Source organism: Centroberyx affinis, unplaced genomic scaffold (genome assembly GCF_046629955.1).
Source record: "Centroberyx affinis isolate AG114_WGS23_722 - 3 ecotype Tasmania unplaced genomic scaffold, CSIRO-AGI_Caff_v1 ptg001012l_1, whole genome shotgun sequence".
NCBI classification, from domain to species: Eukaryota; Metazoa; Chordata; class Actinopteri; order Beryciformes; family Berycidae; genus Centroberyx; species Centroberyx affinis.
The window spans coordinates 774,265-796,196 of NW_027279574.1; the positions used below are offsets into that span (position 1 = coordinate 774,265).

Consider the following 21,932-nt stretch of genomic DNA (forward strand, 5'->3'; position numbering starts at 1 on the left):
TTTTCGCCTTTTCGTCTCCAGCCTTCGTCCTCATCAGCAGACGCAGACCCAAAGCCTGTAATCTCCAACATGGCTCCATTCCCACATCATTGATGGAGCAAGGAGGTGCCTACAATTTGAACTCCTTTCAGAGCGTCTTGCGCTAAATGTGCTGGCACGGCAGTGAGATCGGAGTGAGAGAGAGCCAGAGGACAAGCTTAACAGCCCCCTTGAGCGAGTTTATGACCTTTTAGTGATAAGAGGCTTGTCTTAGTGCCCGGCAAATTTATGAGGGAGCGGAGAGAAAAAGTGCCTTCTAATGTTACCTGGCTACTATTTTCACCCGCTACATCTCTGCAATAAAGAAGCCTTATGCAGTTGAGAGGTTTTATATGTTAAGTGACAAATGCTCAATACAGGTCGCCACGTTCCACTTATTTGAACAATGATAGGGCCGCATCAAGCGATAATGGAGTGTTTGAGATTACTGTACATGCTGATTGCAAAGAATAATTGGATTGCAACGAGAGTATAGATCTAAAATCAAGCCACAACCAGCATGTAGGCTCAGAGGTAAATGGATTCACATAATGTCAAAAAGCGAGGTCAAGCATTTGGAAGGACTAATACCAGGTTCTTTAAGACTCAAAGGAATTGCTTTAAATAACTCATCTTAATGATATAATACTATAATATCTCTCATGTCCTTTACCTCTCTATTCATCTTCCTTGTCACTTACAATGAGACTATTAGTATGTCATTCAAGGCACAAAAATTACATCTCGCTCTTTCCAGTTAGCTCTTGATTACTTCCCATTTCCTTCCCTCCAATCATCTTCCTTTGCACGACGCCTTTTCCCTCATTTGTTATTCAGATCACCCTCTCGTTCCCCTAGAGATGTCCCCTGCGGATCACGACCCCGGTCCGTTCTCCATAGAGACATATTGACTCTTTTGATGGTGTCTCGCTGCTCTGCGAAAATATTCCCCCTTTTTATTCAAATGAGCGTGCCTTTGGAGAAGGCCAGTGTGTGGATCAATGCGCAAATCTCAACAATCTCTCCCCAGCCGCACACGTGTCAAACACCATGTCGTGGGGAGATTACACTGCGCTCGGCAGCCTTGTGTCTTTTTTTTTTCTGGCCTGGCGAGGGGGCGGGGTGCATGTTGAGAATCGATCATTACACTCGGGTTGGTGGCAGGAACCTCGGTGCCCCGCCTTTGGCTTCCAAGTTGCTGGCCTCCACAGGGGTGAAGCAGATGGTATGTACCTAAGGCACTGAGCTGTGAACCTGAACATGCATGGTAAGCACTTTTCAATAGGCACCGAAATCCTTCAAAAGTGTCACAACTTACCAACTTCCTCACATTACTGTTGAATAATGGACTCCAGTGTGACTTTGTATGATAGGGGTTTGCAATAGGCTAATTATGCTAATGATAACTTTAAAAACATTTTACTTTCATCTTTTTGGGCTAAACACTGATTCACAGGGCTTCACCAATGATGGATTTTCAGGAGTTATATACTGTCATGATTTTGCCTAGGCAGTTTTTGCCATGGGTTTTGCCTTGAGCTGTGGTATAGCTTTTCACACAATGGTTCTCCTTTTGCTAAAAATGAATAGAAACCCGAGACACCTTTGAAGGCCATTCTTCCTCCTGTCTTCCACCCAGCTTGACCAAATGCATCCTTGGTGTGGGCCAACAGACCAGAACCTCTCTACCACCGATATGTCTTTCTTTGAAAATAGAATCATAGCTCGGCACAAAGCCAACACAGTCTATCTCTAATGGCCTCTTCCCCTTTGATGGCTCTGATGTTTAATCAGAGTAAGAGCCGGGGCTTGCCCCGCTACTGCTGGCGTCCATTAATTTGGCCTCCCCTGTTCATTTGTTTGTTTTTTTATTACTGCCCCAGCAGCCAGCTGGCATTCATCACGGGCCTGATTGAGTCCTGTTCAATACTAAAGCAGTAACAGGGGTGGAGATGAATGACTCACGGCCACAACTGGCCAATGCCCCAGCTCATCGACCCAAAGATCAGACCTCTCATGTGTTGTATGGTGCCACGTAGAAATTCTAACCGAACTGACCATTTTTCATCATCACTGCTTTTTAGCAGCAAATATGTATGCTCCTCAAGTGTCATTCATGAGCACTCTCTGCTGTAAATATTGCATAGCTAAATGAGGTGGCTAACCATCAGTGAATAAAGCGTCTGGGGCAAAAAGGAGAAGAAGTAACAGGGAATTTCAACAGCTGTCAAGTCAAGAAGCTGTCAGCCTCTGCTTGCTGAGGAAAAACACTCTCCCTTTCCCCCTAGGTCATTAAGCATAGCTGGTCTCCCCACTGCGCTGGCCTTTTCTAAATGGGCCAAAGCCCTGACCACATGAGCGCTGCTCTGGGACCATGTCAGAGCCGTCACACTACATAGAGCCGTGCCATCAGTTCCGAGGCTGAGTCACCGAAGCTGCTCCATTACGTGACTTGTCGTTGCTGTGGGAAGACAGGCTCATTCTCGTGTGTCATTTTACGATCCCCCGCGGCATTTTGGCATCGAGAAGAACGGCGTTGTGAGAGCCGTACCCGAACGTTTGTACATAGCAAAAATCTCTTGTGTCCCGTTTCATTCCCCCGGTGATGGGTTGCAGCTTGATTCATGTCACATTATGGTTACAAGATCTGCAAGTCAGAGTGATGAAGTAGGCACAAAAAAATGAATGTGCCCGAGTTCACTTTGTAACCATTACATAATCTGTCCCAAAGCCTGTCTCTTTTACCAAGCGAGCCTCAAGGCAGCTGCATTCACCATCTTGCCTGTGATAGAGCAGTAGCCGAGCATTTTTATAATGAAACGCCTGTAAGGTGACAGATAAGGCCCCTCTCACACTTGTCAGTCAGCGGCTTTGCCTATGGAAACTTGCAGCGTAAATCCAGAGTACATGACAGTTGAGTCAGGCTTTTCTTTACAACAGCAAGCAAGAATGAAAGATTGAATCATGTGTTTCTCAGAGTGCTTGTGTCACCGTTGTGAGATTTCATGTTGGTCCATTCACTAACCTTGGCACCCGTTCTCAAGAGCTGTCTGATATCACTTTATGATGCATTCATTAGCATACCAACTGTCTTCTTCAAGGGACTATAAAAAGAAACAGGTAGGGCTAACCTGAAAAATCTGTCCCTTTCTCTTTATATTTACATATACAAGATGCTAGCTACCATATGGCTATCATCCAATCTGGATGTAGTGGAGGAACTCATTTTCATGTGTGAATCTGATTGATCGCAACAGTATCAAGTGAACTGTTAGCTGTCTAATTTAGAGATGGGTGCTTAACCGAAGAGTGTACAATTTTTGGACATAATTGGATGTAATGACAAACCACTGGTAGTTTAGCTCATGATTTAGTTCAGCACCTTCTCCATTGAGGCCCCCTGCAGCCTTAGGATTGGCCGGAGGGCATGTGCAAAAGTTCAGCAGTGTACTACCTATCGCAATTGCCTGCATCACGGCAAATTCTTTCCCAGTAAGAGCAAGTCTTATCACCCGCGCATTTGCAGGTCAGTGAAACTTCCACATTTACGATAAGCAAAACTCTGCGCCGCTATCGATAATGCTGCCCAGCCCATGAAAAATTCCCCTCACCCACCCGGTGTGCTGATTGCCCGCGTTGCCTCTGTACAGCCTGCTTCGCTTTGTCTGACTCCATGTTCTTTTTTTTCCACTTAGCGCCACAAGAACAAAAAGCAAGGTCAGGCTGTAGTAATCGGAGGGGGGAAAGGTGTGTGTGTGTATGTGCGTGTTAGGGAGTTAAGGGTGCTGAGGCCAGGGCTGTGGCTTCATTTCATGGACTCGGTGCAAGCATGGCAAGGTCAACGTGAAGTCGTCCAGCTGGCACCGGGCAAAAAAGCCAAGCTGCTGATTTTTTTTTTTTTTCTTTTTTCTTTTTTCCTCTCCATGTTGCTCTGCTGATGTGGCTGCTAGCTGCTGGCTCCAGCTCTCACTGTTTCAGGAGGATCAGAGACAGGAAGGAGGAGGAGGCTTTGTGCTGCCTGAAAGCACCCCAGTGCTCCCTAGTGGACATGCGCACACAAATAGTCACACACACACACACAAGCTTGTGTGCACATACGAGCGCACCCACAAATACACAATACACAACTGAATCATTTATTTACGTCGGTATAAAACAAGAGAAGAGGGATGGGGAACATAAGAGAGCTGCTCAATTCATACTCAAAAGCTTCCTATACAGTACAGAATTGTTTGAGAAAGCAGCAGCGCCTCGCAAACACACACTGACATGCACATGCACACACAGATCATTTCAAACCTCTGTTTTGTAGGCCTTAAGTGTAATGGTCAACCACTCGAACTGATCAGAAGACATACTTCTTAAGGACTTTAGCAAAAAAGAAAAGGTACAATCCGCAGATACAGTTCAGTGCTGGGTGAAGGTTACAGTTCCTCAGGTAACAAAAGCCCCCTGATGCTGTATTAAATGTACAAGGCGAGCGGAAAGTGCAAGTGGAATAAAATGGCCCTCTCAAAGCTCCTTGAATGTCCAGCTGAAATTATACTGAGCCAGAAGGCACAATACCAAAGGTAAAACGAGGGGGATAGAGAGAGAGATAAGTGGAGTTGGAGAAAGAGAGAGAGAGAGAGGGAGGGAGTGCACATGTAGTTATCAGGCAGAGACTTGATTCTACGATTCCTACGATTCCTGCATAACAACGCGGCCGGAGTGAGTGGCAGCCGCAGACAGAAGCTCCAGACGCACCGCTGCAAAAAAGAGAGAGAGAGGGAGAGAGAAAAATGATTGAGCGGCAAGTTTAGACATCATCAAACTTTTTTTTTTTTCCGGAGCGCAGAAGATAAGCCGTCTGGGGGCCTCGGCGGGGGTTCGGAAGAAAAGCAGCGGTGGCACCGTGCGACTCTGTATTCACCCGCAGCGTGAACAAGTTACGCTTCCCCCATCGCCCCCCCCCCCCCCCGAGCCGGTCCAGGCCACTGGGCACGTCGGGGCGCGTGCTCCTGCTGCTCCGATAAGCCGCCGCTCTGCCTCTTCATCTCTGTCCTCACCCCCCCACCCCCCTCCTCATCCACGCCTCTCCACTCCTACGGTCGGGGACTCTCTCGCAGGACAAATGGGCCAGCGGAAGGATGGCGAGAGAGATACGGCGCGGGGTGCACTTGGAAAAGAGGTGGATGGAGGCGATGGTGGTAGGGGGTGGTGGTGGTGGTGGTGGGGGGGGGGGTGTCAGGGATAAGCGGGGTTCAGTGAAAAAAAGCGCTCCTCCGCCGCGATGCTCCTCGCCCTTTCATGGTGAATCATATCCTATTAAGTGGGTTTTGTCCCGTGATGAGGATGCTGCTGGCGCTCCTCGACAATCCCATTACGGATCATAAAGGGAGCCGGGGATGTGGCCTGAGAGCACTCAGGCTGCTCCTCTAAGGCGGCCAGGGCTTGTGTATGTGTGTGTGTGTGTGTGTGTGTGTGTGTACGGGGGTTGCACCAGATCTGTCAATGGCTTTTCAACTCCAGGTGAATGCTAGCGGCTTTTTCTTTAGCCCTGTCACGTTCTCGTCTGGTGCTTCCTGTGCAGCGGTTGGCGTCGAGGGGGTCTCGTTTAATTAAGCTGCAGTGTGATTGGGGCTGAGACACACACTGCTGACAACGGAGGAGAGTTTAGCGGTAGTGCTTCAGTGTGACTGTGGAAAGAACTACGGCTGCCTGTACCTTTTAATGAGACCTCATTAAGAGCAAGCATGAGTCTGTATGATGCATGCCATGCACCCTTAATATTTCCACTTGCTGGAATCTATGAAAACAAAAAAGAGACATCATTGATAAAAGCGGAGTGTAACCTACACACAGAAAAATAAAGGTGGATTGGTTTCACAAAGAACCATTTCTGCACTCCTTTGCTTAGACACCTGCATTTTTGTTTATTTGCCCTTTGCAATTGCCCAATATATACTATGGAGGGATTTGGTTATTTTCCATCCAATGACTAAGAAGTAAGAACCTTTTAATATCCCAATGTGATATTATATAGTCCTTTGTGGTATTAAAAGGTTCTTGAAAGGTATTTTGTGGAGCCAGGAATGGTTCCTCTATGGCATCTCTCCGAACAATATCAGCTGGTAGGAAATCTGACATTTTCTAACTCTTTTCACTGGACATTGTCTTTTTCCTGTAATTCCCAGAGTATGGGAAAAATACACAGCTGTACGCAGACGCTAAACATCCAGTTTTGATTTTGAGTGACTGCATTGTACAATTGTTGCATTGCACAAACAACATTCATTTATCACAAACTTTTGTGTAACTACATAGATAGTTAAATATTCTGATATAGTGCTTTGCCTAACAAAAAATGTCACATGACTTGCATACGTAGGCAGAAAAGAGCAAAAGTAGGCCTGCGCTGGTGTCATGGCATTTAAAATGACAAGCATACACAAAAATAGATATCCAGATACTGCACAGTATGTACACTGCAGATAAGTAAAACCACTCTACTATATGCCTATATGCACATTATTTATTTCCTAAGCAATATGGAAGTGGAGCATGAGGGAGGAGGTGTGAGCTTCACATCTGATGCATGCATTCCTCTCCATAACTAGCTCAAAGCTAAACTCCAGTGCTTGGGCTTCATATAAGCATCACCATTAATCAAAAAGGCAGCTTGGGGTTTTTGAAAAAAACAAACAAGTGGCATAAATAACTAAAACATCAGCGAAAAGACAGAAAAGACAGCGCTGAATATGTAGTAAAAAAAAAAAGAAGCAAATCACAGGCAAAGTCACCTTGAGTCCAGCTCATTTCCGAAACAGTGACACAGGCATTAACCACAACTAGGGTAATTAATATCCTAAAAGGCATTAGCTGCTGTTTACATTGTCAAGGTGTTTATCCACGGCTCCCGATTTGGCAAGCGTCACATTTTATTTTAAGTAAGGCTGGCTACAGACTGCTAACAGCATGTCTTTTTGGGCAACAGTTGTGCTCCCTGAGCTCTTGAGATGGAGCCAACCGATGCGAGGGGCAATGCACAAGCAGTACATTTCACTTGTGTTGGAAGGAAACCAGACAGCCAAATGAGGCTTTTTTTTACCCGTATTATTTTATTTATTTATTTTTTCGAAGTCAAGAAGAATCAGTCGTCTTATTACGCTGACAGCGGCCCTGTTGAATGCGACTGTCGCAAATGAATCAGGGCAGGTTCAAGGGCCATCTCATTAAAATGCATTAATTTTCGCCCATCTGCACTAGACATCGTGACACTGAAAATTGCTATTTTCTTAACTCGGGGCCATCGGAATGGGATTTGCTATGTTTGCATTACTTCACGTGGGCCTGCATGTGAATACTGTATCTGAATGGTGTGTAGAGTCACTGTGCATGGTGGTAGAATCATAATATCAGCTGTATTGTACTCACTGTACACAACCGGCCCAGTCAAGCAGCACTGATATTCAAGGCTTCAAGGTGTTTTCTGCATACTGTTAACGTATCACTGTTTACATTTCACATTACACACATTCACATGGCGAGGAATGAATCAACCAATCTACCTATACTCTTCACGGAAAATCGCATAATACACACCACTACTACACTACTACTTCTCATATAATGACAAAGACTCGAAGGCTGATGCGGCGCAGGTGCTTCCATTCAATTTAAATTCCTTAGTCTTTTCATCATTGCCATTGTGTCCACAAAGTATTCTGGCGTGAAATCGACCCTAGTTAGGGGGAAACACTGAGACGCGTGCACTTGATCATGCTCAGTGTAACTTACAGTATCGATCAGCCGGGGCGCAGCCTCACGGGTCTGACGGGGTGTCACCGTCACTTGTAAGCGGCCGACTCCTTGAGCGGATTGATTATAGAAATACATAAATAATGAAGTGGCATGTCATTCTGACTCCCCATTGATTTCCCCATTAGCGGCTGATTGATACAAGCTTTAAATGTCAGGCGCCTCATTGATTGCCAGGAGTCCCCGCACTTACTTGGAATGTCACGTCACTTTGCCGTGGCTCTGCAGCCTTCCACCTGGCCGGACTAAATGAAAGGTCAACGGGTGCACTGTATCATTTAGTCTGCAGTTAGGGCGCGTGCACACCAAGCGCGTTTGAGGCGATTTATCTGAACTCTGGAACCTTTACATCTTTATTTCAGGTCGTTTGGGCAAGTGAGAACAATAGCATTTGAACTCTGGTGGCAGCAAATCACCGCACTGAGTCGCCTGGAAATGCAGATTTCAGTCCGCTGCCAAGAGAACTGTGGTGCAGTTTGTTAGGAGTGAGAATGTAATCCAAACCAACTACAGGAAACCACCCAAAACACAAGGTTTTATGGGTAGAAGGAGACGGATGTTGACATCTGATAGCCAGCATTGGAAAGCCTAGCATAACAAAATGAAGCGAAGGAAAACCGCAGCCTGGACTGATGCTCATATTCAGCTATTTCTTCATCTGTTCTTAACTGGCATGAACACCAGAGAAGAAGAGTACAGACAAGACCATCATGCTTAGCTAGCTAAAGAATCAGATTTGCATTGATCCCCCCGCTGCCAAAATCTCTAAGCTGGCAGGACGACAGGTCACCAAAACTCTGTCCAATAAACAAGCTACTTGTGAGTCATGTGTTCACTTGTAATTGGTCAGTGTGAATCTCAACAAAGCAAATGCAAAAGTGCAACAAAGTAAACTTTTCCTCTATGGAAAGGAAACAAACAATAGGTGTGACTGCACCCTTAGTCAGACTTGACAAATGTAACTTCTGCTGAGGCTAATAAGGCAGCTCTACTTTGTCAAGGGACAAGGGCATCTGGGACGCGGAAGATTACCGGCGAATAATCTTTCAAGGAGAAACTATACTTCCGAAAGAGCCACAAGCAACTTAGCGTGAACAAAGTAAGTACCGAGAGTGTAATCTACATTTACAAATTTACTGTTGACTTCCTTTTAGGACTCAAAAGCGATCGCAATATTTGCCTAGCGGTTGAAACGCCTGTGTAGTGGGATTCTGGGGTAAGCCTCTCAAAGGAGTCACAGGCTGGGGATTCTCAATAGAAAGTCATGAGAGTGTGTGTTTGCATTTGGGGGGGGGAAAGGGGGGGACGGGGGTGGGGGGTTGGGGAGCATTGACAGAAAAGCCCTAAAGTACACACGCTCCTCTCGAGCATGTTCAAGCGTGATCCCCGCCTGGGAAATGAGCAGCGTTGGCGGGCATGTGCAGGTTAATGATGCACGGGGTCGCCCTGCTTCCTCCGGCCCGCAATCGTTTAATGACTCTCTTGTAACCTATTTATGGTAGTGCTTGGTGAACATAACAGAGGTTAATAAAGTAGGGGTCAACTCCTTATCGCACCTTCCCAGCGCCGTTTCCACCTCTTGTACACTGTAATGAGCATGAGCATTTCTCATTAATGATCCCCCCCCCATAGGGCTAGTAAGTAGAAATGCACTGCGCGGAGTGCGATGCCTACATTCCCCTCGGCGCGCTTGTCTCGACGTCAAATTATTTCGGGTGCCACGGCGGGTATTTATTTGATGCTAATAGCCGGCATCTCACCCAAGGCTGGAACAACACGTGTAGCGCGCACATTACACGGGAAAATGCCAACCACTGGCCAATCAGGGTGTCAGCTGCTCCAGAGACGTGTCAGCCTGCAGCTGTGCTATTTTACATGGAGCAGGGAATGTGCAATATCATCGGCGGGAGTCAATAACTGTGTATCATGGGGGGGGGGGAGATGTGTGTGTGTGTGCGTGCACATATGGGGGGACTTGTGTCTGCCTGTGCATCCTCAGCGTGTGCGCGTGTTTGTCTGCAAGTATATTTGTGTCTCCCTGCATGTGCTCATGTGTGTGTGTTTACATGTTTGCATGTGTTCCCATGTGGATACATGTCTGCAGGGAGGCGCTGGTGTGTGTGTGTGTGTGTGTGTGTGTGTGTTGGGGGAGGGAGGGTGGGGGTGGGGGGGCTTGGGAGGGAACGTCTGCCTATCAGCTTCCAGCCGGGCCGGCCTCTGCCTCTCTGCTTCGTCTGATGGGTTCCGTTGCGTTTTTCTGGGCCAGCCTCCCTCATCAAAGTGATTAAGCAATTATGCTGATTGTGCCGGCGCTGAGAAGAACGGGGGAAGCACCCTCGAGTATTGAGTGCGAAAGCTTTCTTGGAGATAACGGCTTAATTTGTGCCTAATCAAAATAAAGCCCGTTCTCCTAAATCTCCAACCTTCTCTCTCCCCTTCCTCCGGTGTTGCACCGGGGTGGCTCGGGGAATTGAGACGGCAGTTAAGGAGAAACCGACGGAGACTTCCCAACTTCAATATTACACTGCATATAGGCCTTATGCAGTGTGCACATCTTACCAGGCAGAGAGAGAGAGAGAGAGAGAGAGAGAGAGAGAGAGAGAGAGAGAGAGAGAGAGAGACTTTACCGTGGCAATGAAATAATCATTGCTATCTCACAACAGATAACAGCAGCAGCCAATAGAGATGGTGGATATGCCAAGTGTGGAATCTCCAGTTGAAATAATCAAAGAGGATGAGAATTATATCAACATGCAATTCGTCTCTCAGTGCTGCTGTAGTCATCAATAATGAAATGGAGAGTCTGGAGAGTCAACTAGATCACAGAGCAACAGACCCAAATGAGAGAAGTCTGTTAAGTATTTTTTTTTCTTCTGACACACACACACACACCACACACACACACACACACACACACACACACACACACACCTCTGTCATCATTTCTGCATCTGGCCGTTGCCAGCAGGCAGGACTTGCTCTGCTGGTGACAGTTCTTTGCCCAAACGCATTTCACCATGAAAGCCAGGCAGTGCCACTCCAGACAACACTATACACTGCACTATACATCTGTAGGCATATTAGATTCAACATCAAATATTCATCACAGCAGAACTTGAAATTACGCGGCGTGACTGTGCAACATGAATTAGGTCTGGCGATGTGTGCCTGCGTGCGTGCGTGCGTAAGAGTGTGTGTGTCTGTGTGTGAGGTGGTGGGGGGGGGGAGAGCGACATAGAGCGAGGGAGAGGGAAGTAGAAACAAAGTGAGAGGGGGGGAGAGAGAGAGAGAGAGAGAGAGTGAGAGAGACTCACTTACCCCGGGAGGCAATCTGAAGGAAGAGGCGGGGGTCCGCAGCTCGTATGGCCGCGGTGTACCGGTCCTCGATCCCGGGCACCTGCGCTTTTTTCTCGGGCATGAGCCGGACCCGCAGCCGGCCCCCCTCGGCGCCGAGCCACCACTCCAGAATAGTTGTGAGGTCCATCTCCAGGGTGAACACCGGGGCCTCCTCGTAGACAGACAGTCCTCCGCAGCCCGTCCTGACTATATCCTCTCCTATTTCCACCACGACCTGGTTGGACTTGCGGCTGGCTTTCGTCAAGCCCAGATTCAGAACTTTGGACAGCGGCCGCTTGTAGAGGAACGGGAGCTGTCCGTCGCCTGAAATATTCCTCCCGGCGGCGTCCTCCAGAAAAGTAGATATGGTTTTCTGCAAAGGCATGCAGTGCATTTTCAAGTTTGCGCGCACCGTGTAGCACCCGCTAAAAGTCTGGCAGTCGCCGTTCAGCGGTCTCTTGATGAACTCCGCCAGGTAATAGCGCAACAGCGAGGGCACCGCAAAATCCACAGCCAGGTTTTTCCTCTTCAGCCTGGAGTTCAGGGTTTGGTTCGAGTCTTTCTTGCCGCCGGTTTCCCCGCCGCTGCCGCCACCGCTGCTGTTATTGTTGTTACCGGAGCCGGCGGTGGGGAGATCCAACCCAGCGGTGGTCCTTGGCGAGGCGCACTGCAGCCCGGCGAGAAATGCCGCAGACCAAACGAGCAAAAACAATATCCTGGCCTTCATGCTTAAATAATTGGTGTGTTTTTTCGTTCAGAAGAAGCTTCCCCCCCCGTTTTCTCCCACACCGTTTGCCGTGTTTTTTTTTTTTTTCTCGCTCCCCTTGTCACGGACGCAGCGCAAAAAAAATCAGAAAGTGCGAATCGATGATCCTGCGGGTCCTGCGCCTGTTCGCCGGTGCGCACCCGTGGCAAGAGGAGGGGAATTGGGTTTTTACATTTGTTTGGCAGTGACTGTTGCTGTCCTCCTTTCTTGAAGCAGAAAAAGTGCCATTTCTCCCCCCCCACCCACCCCCTCTCCCTACACACACACACACACACACACGCACACACACACAGACACAGACACACAGACAAACAGACAGACAGACAACACACGCGCACACCTTAAGATAATGTCCTTTATCACGGGTCTGGACCGAATGAGTCGCTCCCCGGGACGCTGATTGATATGCCGGTCGGATCCGCTCCGGTGGCTTTCAAAGACTCCTTGTCTCTTGGCACAGTTGTGGCGGCGGTACAAGTGGTCTCTCTGTCAGCAGCGGGATGCAGTATCGCTTCCCCCCCTCATAACTCAACCCGCGAATTCACAGCGAGTTTGGGTAGAACCCGAAAAAAAAAATCCAACTTCCAAAATGTTAAATAAAAAACATCTCTTCTTGTAAGTGTAAAAGCCCGGCGGCGGTCTCGGTCTCAGATTAATGATGTCTTCTAAGGATTGTCGGTGTTCATCTGCTCGGAAGAACTGGCAGCTCCTCTGCTTTTTGTTATGTATAATAACGCATTGTAAGCTCATTCATACATCCCCTTTGACGTCAATACAAGCCGTTTCCCCTGAATATGTCTCCCGTATGAAAACCCTCGGCAGCCAACGCAGGAGCCTCCGCCGTTATGGACGCTTCCGATGCGCCCTCAGCGCAGCCGTAACGGTGCCTGCATCTTATTGAAATTAGGGATGCCAAGAGGCGCAGCGGCGTCAAGCAGCAGCTCCACAATTTGTCTCTTATGATTTTCAATGAATCAGCCGGGCTTTGTCTGTCCGGAAATGGGATTAAATTAGTCGCGCTCTCTCAAATGTGCGCGCGTCTCCAATAGTTTCAGAGTGATGCCCGACGTTCGCCTTTGGGCTGGAGCCCAAATTGGGCTTGTTTTATCTGAGGAGCGGAGGCCTGATGCGTTCTTAAAATATCAGGGAGCTGAGTGACTTGCCACCTTGCCAGTTCGTTTGCCATGCTGACTGTCTTTAAATGACGATTAAAGGGGGGGGGGGGGGGTTCTCACACACACACACACACACACACACACACACACACACACTCTCTCTCTCTCTCTCTCTCTCTCTCTCTCTCAGGTTGCAGTTTGCAGTATAGATGTTATTCATTGTTCATTGAGCCTTGGTGAGGAACAGCTTAGTCCCCCCCCCCCAAAAAAAGACCATGATCATGAAAGACGGCCGCTAGATGGCGTCATTACACATTTCTCGTGGCTCTCATTGCTGTGGATTTTTTTTACAGTGTGTCATTAGAGCCTTATCAGTCCTGAAAAAAAGACAGGCTAATTGTTCCGTGTGTTTCCTTTGTGGTGCATTTTTTTTAACGTTTTGTATGGAATAAAATGAACATGGTGATTTAAACATCCTGAGCTCTGGGCATCAATCATGAAGGGCTCCAGGCTCAATACATTACTAACTTCTGAGCAAGGGGAATCACTGTCACTCTGACTGAACATATTATAGGCTAACCATATCACTGATGACTGGGGAAGTCTTTAGCCCATCAATGTTACAATGGCACCACAGACATTTCTTTTTGTGACCAAGTTTTTTTTCTATAATTTTTTTGACCTTGACAATAACTGCAAATATATAAAAAGAATATGAAGACAATTGTTAGGATTTCTCAGTCTTCATTCTCAAACATTCTTGATCAACTCTCAAATTAGTCTGCAGCATATGATTTGCATTTGCGCTTACCAAATTAGGCTTAGGTTGTCAATGCCTTGGGTGCTGGAGCAGAATCTCTTCTTCTTTTATGGTGCTAATTCATGATTGATGGTTTGGGTTTTTGAGGTTCTGGGTTCTGGGTTTTGGTGAAAGGCGTTTGGTCAGAGGCTTCAAGGACAATATTGTGGGTGATCAGCGTTGTTTTCTGGAAACGCTTGACAATGCATTTCCATTATTAGATAGTAACAATGGAATGCAAGAGGTAACTAATCAATAACAAAATGAATAATTCAGTCACTGCTTCTGCATTAAAGTAACAATCGGTGACATTTAATAATCAACATTTCCATTCATTCCATTTAAATAAATATCCATTTTGCTCCTGTCTATTGCTGAGTGATATAACACAATAGTGATTCAACCTATATCCAGTTCATGAAAGCTTTTACATTGTCTGTTCTAAACACCCGGTGTCTGGTAGCTCTTTCCTGCAAAAAATCCTCTGCTGCACCGGAAGAGACGTGTATTAAATTTCCGGCATTGTTTGTACTAAACAGAAGAAGAACTGGGTAGGTAGCATGAGCAGTGATAGCCACCATGGCTGAACAGAGACAAGAGCGCCACCTACAGAAACATCCTATAGATACACAGTATTTGTGTGTGATCTAATTCCGTATTCATAGTTATGGCAGTTTCTACTACAAAGCAAACGTAGCCTTGTGATTCTGCGCCATTAGGAAGTATTTAACCCACAAGATATACACAGGCGATTGTGATTAATTATTAACATTAAGAACCCAGCAGCTCATTACTGTAGCTGTGGGAGGAATTGAATGAATGGAATCACTTTATGTATTAAATTCTTCTTTTTTTTTATCATAAGCTTCCTGATACATTGCTCATTATGGTGAAATTTACACACCAGCAGCTGACCATTACAGGCACTTGGTTTTTGAAGGCCACAGACATGCCCCATTTTTTCTCACTGATAAAGAACCATTAATTGCTGTTTTGTTAGTAAGTGTTCTAACTGTTCTATTTCTCAGGGGTTAATTGAGATGCACTGGTAGTGAGTGAATTATTAATATATTTGTTATTGATTGGTTACTGCTTTGTGCCTGCACAGTTACTTCCACATAATGAAACTGTCTTTTGTAGAGGCTGTTCTTATCTCTTTCCCTCGGCTCCTTAATTTGCACTCTTTTGCCTTTGTTGGACAGTGCGGTATTGGTTTAGTTATGAAGGGGTAGAGTGTATGCATGTGTGCATTTGTGGTCACCAAAGTTGCTTTTCTCTCATCTGAAACTCTTTAAACTCCATATTAGATTCAAGCCAAACGTGAGTCTACAACTGCACCATCACTACCCGCCAACTCTCTCTCCGTCTTGTTCTGGTTTTCTCCAATTTCTTTTTCCCCTCTCGCACAAATCACTCTCTGTCTGCCTGCCTCTCTCTCCCTCTGATGCAAACAAAATAGTCCAGTGGATGAGTACGATTTCCAAATCGTACCGCGTCTCCCGACCCAACCTGTGGTGGATCCTCGCAGCGGAGAGCAGAAAGTCAGACCCGGCAGCACACCGGGGCAAGGTCTCTTCACATCATGTATTCTGCTCAAATCTGGGCACATTATTCAAGACAAGTTGTTTTATTCATAGTCAGAAGAAGGTGAGGAATCATAAAACGGTGTGGGGGGGAGTGAATAAGGGTGGGAGGGTGGGAAGGAGCGAGCGAGAGGGGGGGGACAAAGGGTGACATTGACACTGAACTCCATTCAATATCTAATCTGCATTGCTGTACTCACATAAGCGCACAGCCGCTGCAGGATGTTACGCTGGGCGCTTCATTTTTATGCATGATATTGCACATCAATACTTGAGAATCTAGTGGGTAATTGCTCGGGCCCAGGTGAGACTGTCTGACCAGAGTTTGCAGCAGCAGTAGTGTATGGTTAAATGCGAGCTTGATCATTTGGGTTCAAAGTAAGGCAAATTGACTGTGGAAGTGGGATAATCAGTCATTGGAACAAGGTAGTGTCTGAAGTTATTAATAAGAGATTAGACACAGTGCTAAGTTATGCAAAGTTACAGTCAAATTGATTTTTAACCAGTAAAACCCCAACTCAAGCATATGGCCCATTCTAAGTTCACAAGTTCCATTTTTCACACTAAATAGATTTTAATGAGTACATATTTCTATGCATGTTTGCGATGCAGATGAATATGCATTAGGAGCATAGCAGTTTGTATCCGCGAAGAGAGAGAGAGAAAAAAAAAAAAAAACATGCCTGAAGAGTGTATGGGTTGAGATTAACTGCGCTCCGTGAACAGCTATTGCTGTAGTTTTGCTAACAGGCAGGTACTTTGAAAGCCATTTGCCAGACCATCAAAGCAAACTTAATTACTTTCTGATTGATCATGCATTTCCACTTTTCAGTTCCTGTGGTGAAAAAAACAGACACCCCAGGTATTTATTACCCACAATACTTCTAATCCAACAAACCTTTGAGCGCAAGCCGCTGTCCATTTCATCTCGACCGCGTTTGGGATCCAGCTCACGGGTCGGCGGCACGCAGAAAGAAAAAGGTTTAGGGGGGGGAGTGGCGGTGCCGGGTGATAAATTACAGACAGATATGTTCTTACAAAGACCCCCTTCCTCCCCCTCTAGTGGCACTTCTCACGACACGTGGTAAACCCCCATAAATCAGCAGCGGATTCCCCCCCCCCCCCAACCCTTTGAGCGAGCATCATCGTACTTCATGGCCTGGTGCGTACGCTTCCGGCGGCGTCCGGACCAATATCCTGAAGTTTGTCGCCTGCGGGGGTAAAAATCCAAGCATCAATCTGCCTCTCTCTCTCTCTCTCTCTCTCTCCCTTCCTCCCTTCCCCACCGCTTCCTGACTCTTTCCGTTCTTTCGTCTGTTTCTCGCTCTCGTGCATGCACGACACGCCGTCCCGCCGTGATTGAGGAAGGAGCGGCCCGAGTCCCGCGCGCTCCAGCCCATGCATTTTACATCGCTCGGAGAGACGCTCCCGCTTCCCTTAGCATTCCCACCTCGTGACATTTTTCTTTGGGTTCCATAAATCAAACCCCCTGGGCCCCGCCGACTTGAAGAAAAGAAAAAAATCCTTTTGCACGGAAAGTGTTCAAGATTCGGAGAGTTTTCTGTTGACAGCTGTAATAGGAGTGTGGGGCGGTCATCTCTTATGGTGCACGCTCACAGGTGCAGGGAGTGAACTTTTGATAAGTGGCAATTCCCTGGGTAGTGGACTTGAAAAATGTCAGGCTTTTAGCAGTGGACTTTTAGCTAGTCCACTGAGCCCTGTGAATGGCCAGCGCTAACATAAATCATTGCACTGCAGGGGTTGAACCTGACTTCCGCCAGGTTGTTAGCATGTCGCTAGCAATGCTGATTCACACACTCACTTGTTGCCATATCCCAGAAGCAAAACTGTTTGCCCGACTGAGGAGACGCAAGCAAAAATAGAAAAAGCCCCTCTTAAACATAGTGGGGAAACGATGCTAATTGGAGTGAGGAAGGAAATGACTGTGCTCTGCCTCTGCTTTTCAACCAAAGTAATTTGACCTGCTATGAAAATGTCAGGTTATGAATTCCATGATTTCCTAAATGACAAGGAATTTGACTCAGACAGGCGTGAAAAAGTGGCTACACATCAGCCACCATAAAGGCTGAGTTTGCGCACCGGCGCGGTGTGAAATACTGAGTTTCAGATTCATGCATAGCAAATAATCCCCCCAGGAGTACATGGGGTGTAAGGTGGGCAAGGTTGTGTTTTGACTGTGACACTTTGACCCGGCAACTTCTGCTCCAGACATCTCTGAACCGAGTGAAAAACACTGTTTTTTTAAAAAAATTCTCTTTACTTTTGAACAGCGCGCTCATGTTTGTCAAACTTCTGAACCGCACATAAGAGAGAGCTCTATCCGCCTCTAGCCATATGCTAATGTATATCAGTTGTCCCTTGGTTATATCTCATTATAGGTTATAAGATGTAAAAACTTCAGAGTTGCACGAAGGGAAAAAGCCATTTAAGTTCAACTGAAATGATTTATACTTGTAATTTTCGCTTCAGAAGAGTCTGCAAAAGTGATTAAATACTAACTTTAGACACATATTGTAAATGCTGCCCATGTGGGATTACTGCTACAGTGTGACACAACTTCTAGTGACACATGCCTACCAGGAATACATAGATCAAATATATTATACTTACTGGAGAGAAGGGTAATTTGATGCATATTCTAACATTTAAACAGTACAACACAAGTGCTTATGTTTTTCTTCAGCAGCAGCAGCAGAATTTGATTAATCTCTATCATTGCCATTATTAAATTCTATAGTAAACAGATTGTGAATGATAGGGTTGAGCTTTTTAAGCATCTTAGTCCAATCCCCCCGTTCCTTTCCCATAAAGCTCTCGGGGAGGGCAAGCAGCTGTAATACTTTGTGTCTGCCTTATCACTTCATCCTGTTGGCTGGGCACCTCATAATGAATTCATTGCCTCCGTTCATTCCGGTAGTCTCTGGCTTTATCGAAAATGTTTAAAAATTGACAAGCTGACCACTTCCAAAGAAATCCATCTTGCCCTGAAAATGAATTTCTACAACCACAGGCCTGCGAATAATGAAAAGGATGTATAGGTTAAAATGGGAACCGGCCCGGACACTCACAGGTTGTTATAAAAGCGAACATACAAATACACACACACACACACACACACACACACACACACACACACACACACACACAGGCTACCTCCGCTGCTTATCGTCAGACATGGGATTAGATCTCTATGGTTTAATATGCTTGAAGCCGCCGCATGCGGCTTTCTTCATGTCGAGGCTTATCCCACCATCTATGAAAACACATTTTTCAAAGGCCTGCCGGCGTTTCCTATGTGCCTATCAATAAGTACATTCCCACCTTTGTACATTGGTATGCATTTAGCTCGAGGAACATCCATCACCCGTCTGTAGACACTGCTGACTCGCGGGCGGGCACAGTATGGAGCTGGAAGCAGAGAGGCTCAACTGAGAACCTCTACTTGAATGTTTCCTTCGCTAACCCTATATCCTGCATAAGTGAATAAGAAGAAAAATGGGTTATCCTATATCAGATTCGATTACTTATCAACTAGCAACGCATCAGTCATCCTATAGCTAATCAAGCCAGCTTAGAACCTAGGATTCTGACTGAGGCTTCAATCGAGGCCATGGATTGGATGGATGGGCCAAGAAGTCGCTCCTCAATTAGTTAACCATCGACCTGCCAGGGGCCTAATGGGCCATCGGTCGACTCCAACGCCACATCTGATGGATTCCCGCTCCGGAATCGGAGACGGGGAGGCGATCGGGCGGCCGGTTGGCTGGCCGGCGAACACCGATTCAATCTCCTTCACGGATCAAGCTTCTTTGGAACAGAGGGGGGAAACGGATGGGAGAGAAGGGGGGGGGGGGGGGGGCGGTGATTTTTCACCGGCCCCGTGTCGCGCGGGACGTCACGCGGGGTTGAAAATGATGTATGGGTCGAAGGGGGGATGATGCAGGGCGAGCCTGACATTTGACTCCCTGACATACATCACAGCGGAGAGGTTAGAGGTGAATTATAGTGAATTATCTGGTGTCTGAGAGGGGCGGAGGACCGGCGGCGAGGATGGATACAGTGGGGAAGGAGGTGAGCGGCGGAGCGCAAGATGAAATCTGCACATTTGTTATGCCTTTAGAAAGAGTAAACCTTATATCAGTGACACAAGTTGTAAAAAACAAAACAAAAACAAAAAAAACCCTGAACGGGCTGATATTCGGAGTGGGGGGGGGGAGGCAAGTGCCAAAAATAGACTGCAGCAACATTACTCCTATCTTCAATGCACAGTCTTCTTTCTACCTTCTGTGTATTTTCCCTCTCTCCGCCTCTTTCTCTCTCTCTCTCTCTGTCTCTCTGTCTTTCTTTCTTTCTCACCTCTGTTTCCTGGTAACAGAGGCATGTGAAAGACACACTGCGGAGAGCCGGTTTGACCATAGGAATATAAATGGCACTGTTTATTTAGCATGCGCACCTCAGAGCTTTCATTACGCCCTATACTCCCCCGAAACAACTACAGCACCGCAGCTGTATGAATATGCGGCTAATTTGCAGTATATTACAATGCAGTTACAGTAACGTTCATGCAGAAAAGGGAAAGGAGCTGGAGTGTGTGTTGACCATGGACAGCCTGGCAGAAAAGAAATTGCCCTTATTTCAGTATCTTGTTTTGTGCAAATTGGTACTAGTAAAAGCCTTCAATTGGCCTTGTGTTCCGATGTTGCAGTTTCTTTTAGTTTGTTTATTACCATCCTCTATTCTACAAGTATCTCCCTCTCTTTTCTTCTCTGCCTCCTTCAATATCTCCTTGGTGTGTGTGTGTGTGTGTGTGTGTGTGTGTTCCTATGAAGAGTTTACCTGATGCAACACTAGTCTACTCTGTATGCAGAATAGAACTGTTCTTAAATGTTTTAAGGTATTTTTAAGAAACTTGGCCCACCGTCCATCCTCACATCATCCCAGCAAGCATTTGATGGGCGGCAACATGTAGAGGATAACATTTTCATAATATGATATTATGGAATGGTGAAAATTCATAGTAAAACAACTTTGGAAACTGTTTTGAACTGATATCAAAAAGGTATTTAGCACCTGATTTCACAAAATGATGCAGGAATCAACTACGAATGACTACAGACTTCATCTCAACTGTCATTTTGATGCTATAATTACACAGGTTTGATGCAATGTATCAACATTTAAACTGTTTGCTGGGATGTCATTATACTAGAGGGACACCGGCGCTATAAAACAAGTCATGTCTTGCCAAACAATCCTCCATGTTTACTCCAAGACTCATTTTGTAATCAACAGTTGCAGGCAGGCGGTTGCAGGAATTCTAATTGTAAGCCAGTTAACTGTGGTCTTGCCTGGACAAGGGGATTGTTCTGACAGGGAAAACCTTTTCCTAGGCTTTGCCTGAAGCTGACCACCTGGCTGGCATTTAGCATTGCCTGTCAGTCCTGTGTGTGTGAGTGTGTGTGTGTGTGTGTGTGTGTGTGTGTGTGTGTGTGTGTCAATGTTTGTGTGTGTGACCTTACAAAAATGTCCTGTGCGACTTGGAAATGTTCTTGTGGTATTCCTGTGGTCTTTGATGTAAGTACCACAGGACAACTAACTTCTGTGGTAGTGTAGCACAAGTCCTATGCTTATGTATCACAAAGTTTACCACACTCCACACATGTTGTGGTAGAGTACCACAGGCTTTATGGTAATTGCACCAAGGATTATGGTTGTTCTGTGATACCTAAATAAGTAAGTACCATAGGAAGTACAGTTTGACCAATATAATACTGATATTTTGGGTTGAAGCTGCTATCTGAATCTTTAAATTTGTCCATTTTCATGGCAAAAGTAGAAAACAAATATTCTTGTCAAGGTGGAAAAGCCTCTGAAACAGCATTTAGACCATCATGCGAAACTAAAATGATCTCTATGGAGAAATTGTTTTGTTGCAGCAGGGAACTGTAATAGCATACAACAAAGCAAAATAGAATAAAAACAGAAAAATAGGATATAAACAACAACAGTCAGCCATTTGAACACTGGAGCATTCTGGAAGTAGAATGAATGAAAGGTATGTGCATGGATTACAGCATTATGAGTTGTGTGCACAACAACAGCAGTGAGGCTTATTGAGACAAAGAATGAATTAACTCAGATTATGTATGTTATGTAAATATATCAAAAAATATGAAATATACGTATGCTGTATGAAATACATGCAATATAGACAGTATACAGACTACCATGAGAATATGAAGGAAACAGACGTGAATTTACAGCAAATATAATATGCAAAATGTACGTTGTATTCACATTATCAAGTCTACAAAAGGCCATAAAAGGCCATAAAAGGACATATTCATATTCATAACAGCCTTGCTTCTTTCCTCCTGTCTAAATAAAGAACAAAAATGTGGAGTAGTCTGCTTTTTCTTCTTTTTATGATTGTTGCTTTTATTTGGTAGTTACATGGTATATACAGTATCTTTGATTACTGCAGGAATGCCTAT

The 21,932-nt window shown here is 45.8% G+C and overlaps 1 protein-coding gene across 1 annotated transcript in view; it reads right to left on the bottom strand.

Annotated features, from left to right (window-relative positions):
- The window catches only part of alk (ALK receptor tyrosine kinase), a 309,324-nt gene extending 297,443 nt beyond the window's left edge, over positions 1-11,881 (bottom strand). The window contains exon 1 of the mRNA XM_071522627.1: positions 11,137-11,881. Coding sequence (XP_071378728.1) covers positions 11,137-11,881 — 745 coding nt within the window. The remainder of the gene's footprint in view (positions 1-11,136) is intronic.
- Positions 11,882-21,932: the final 10,051 nt, after the last annotated feature.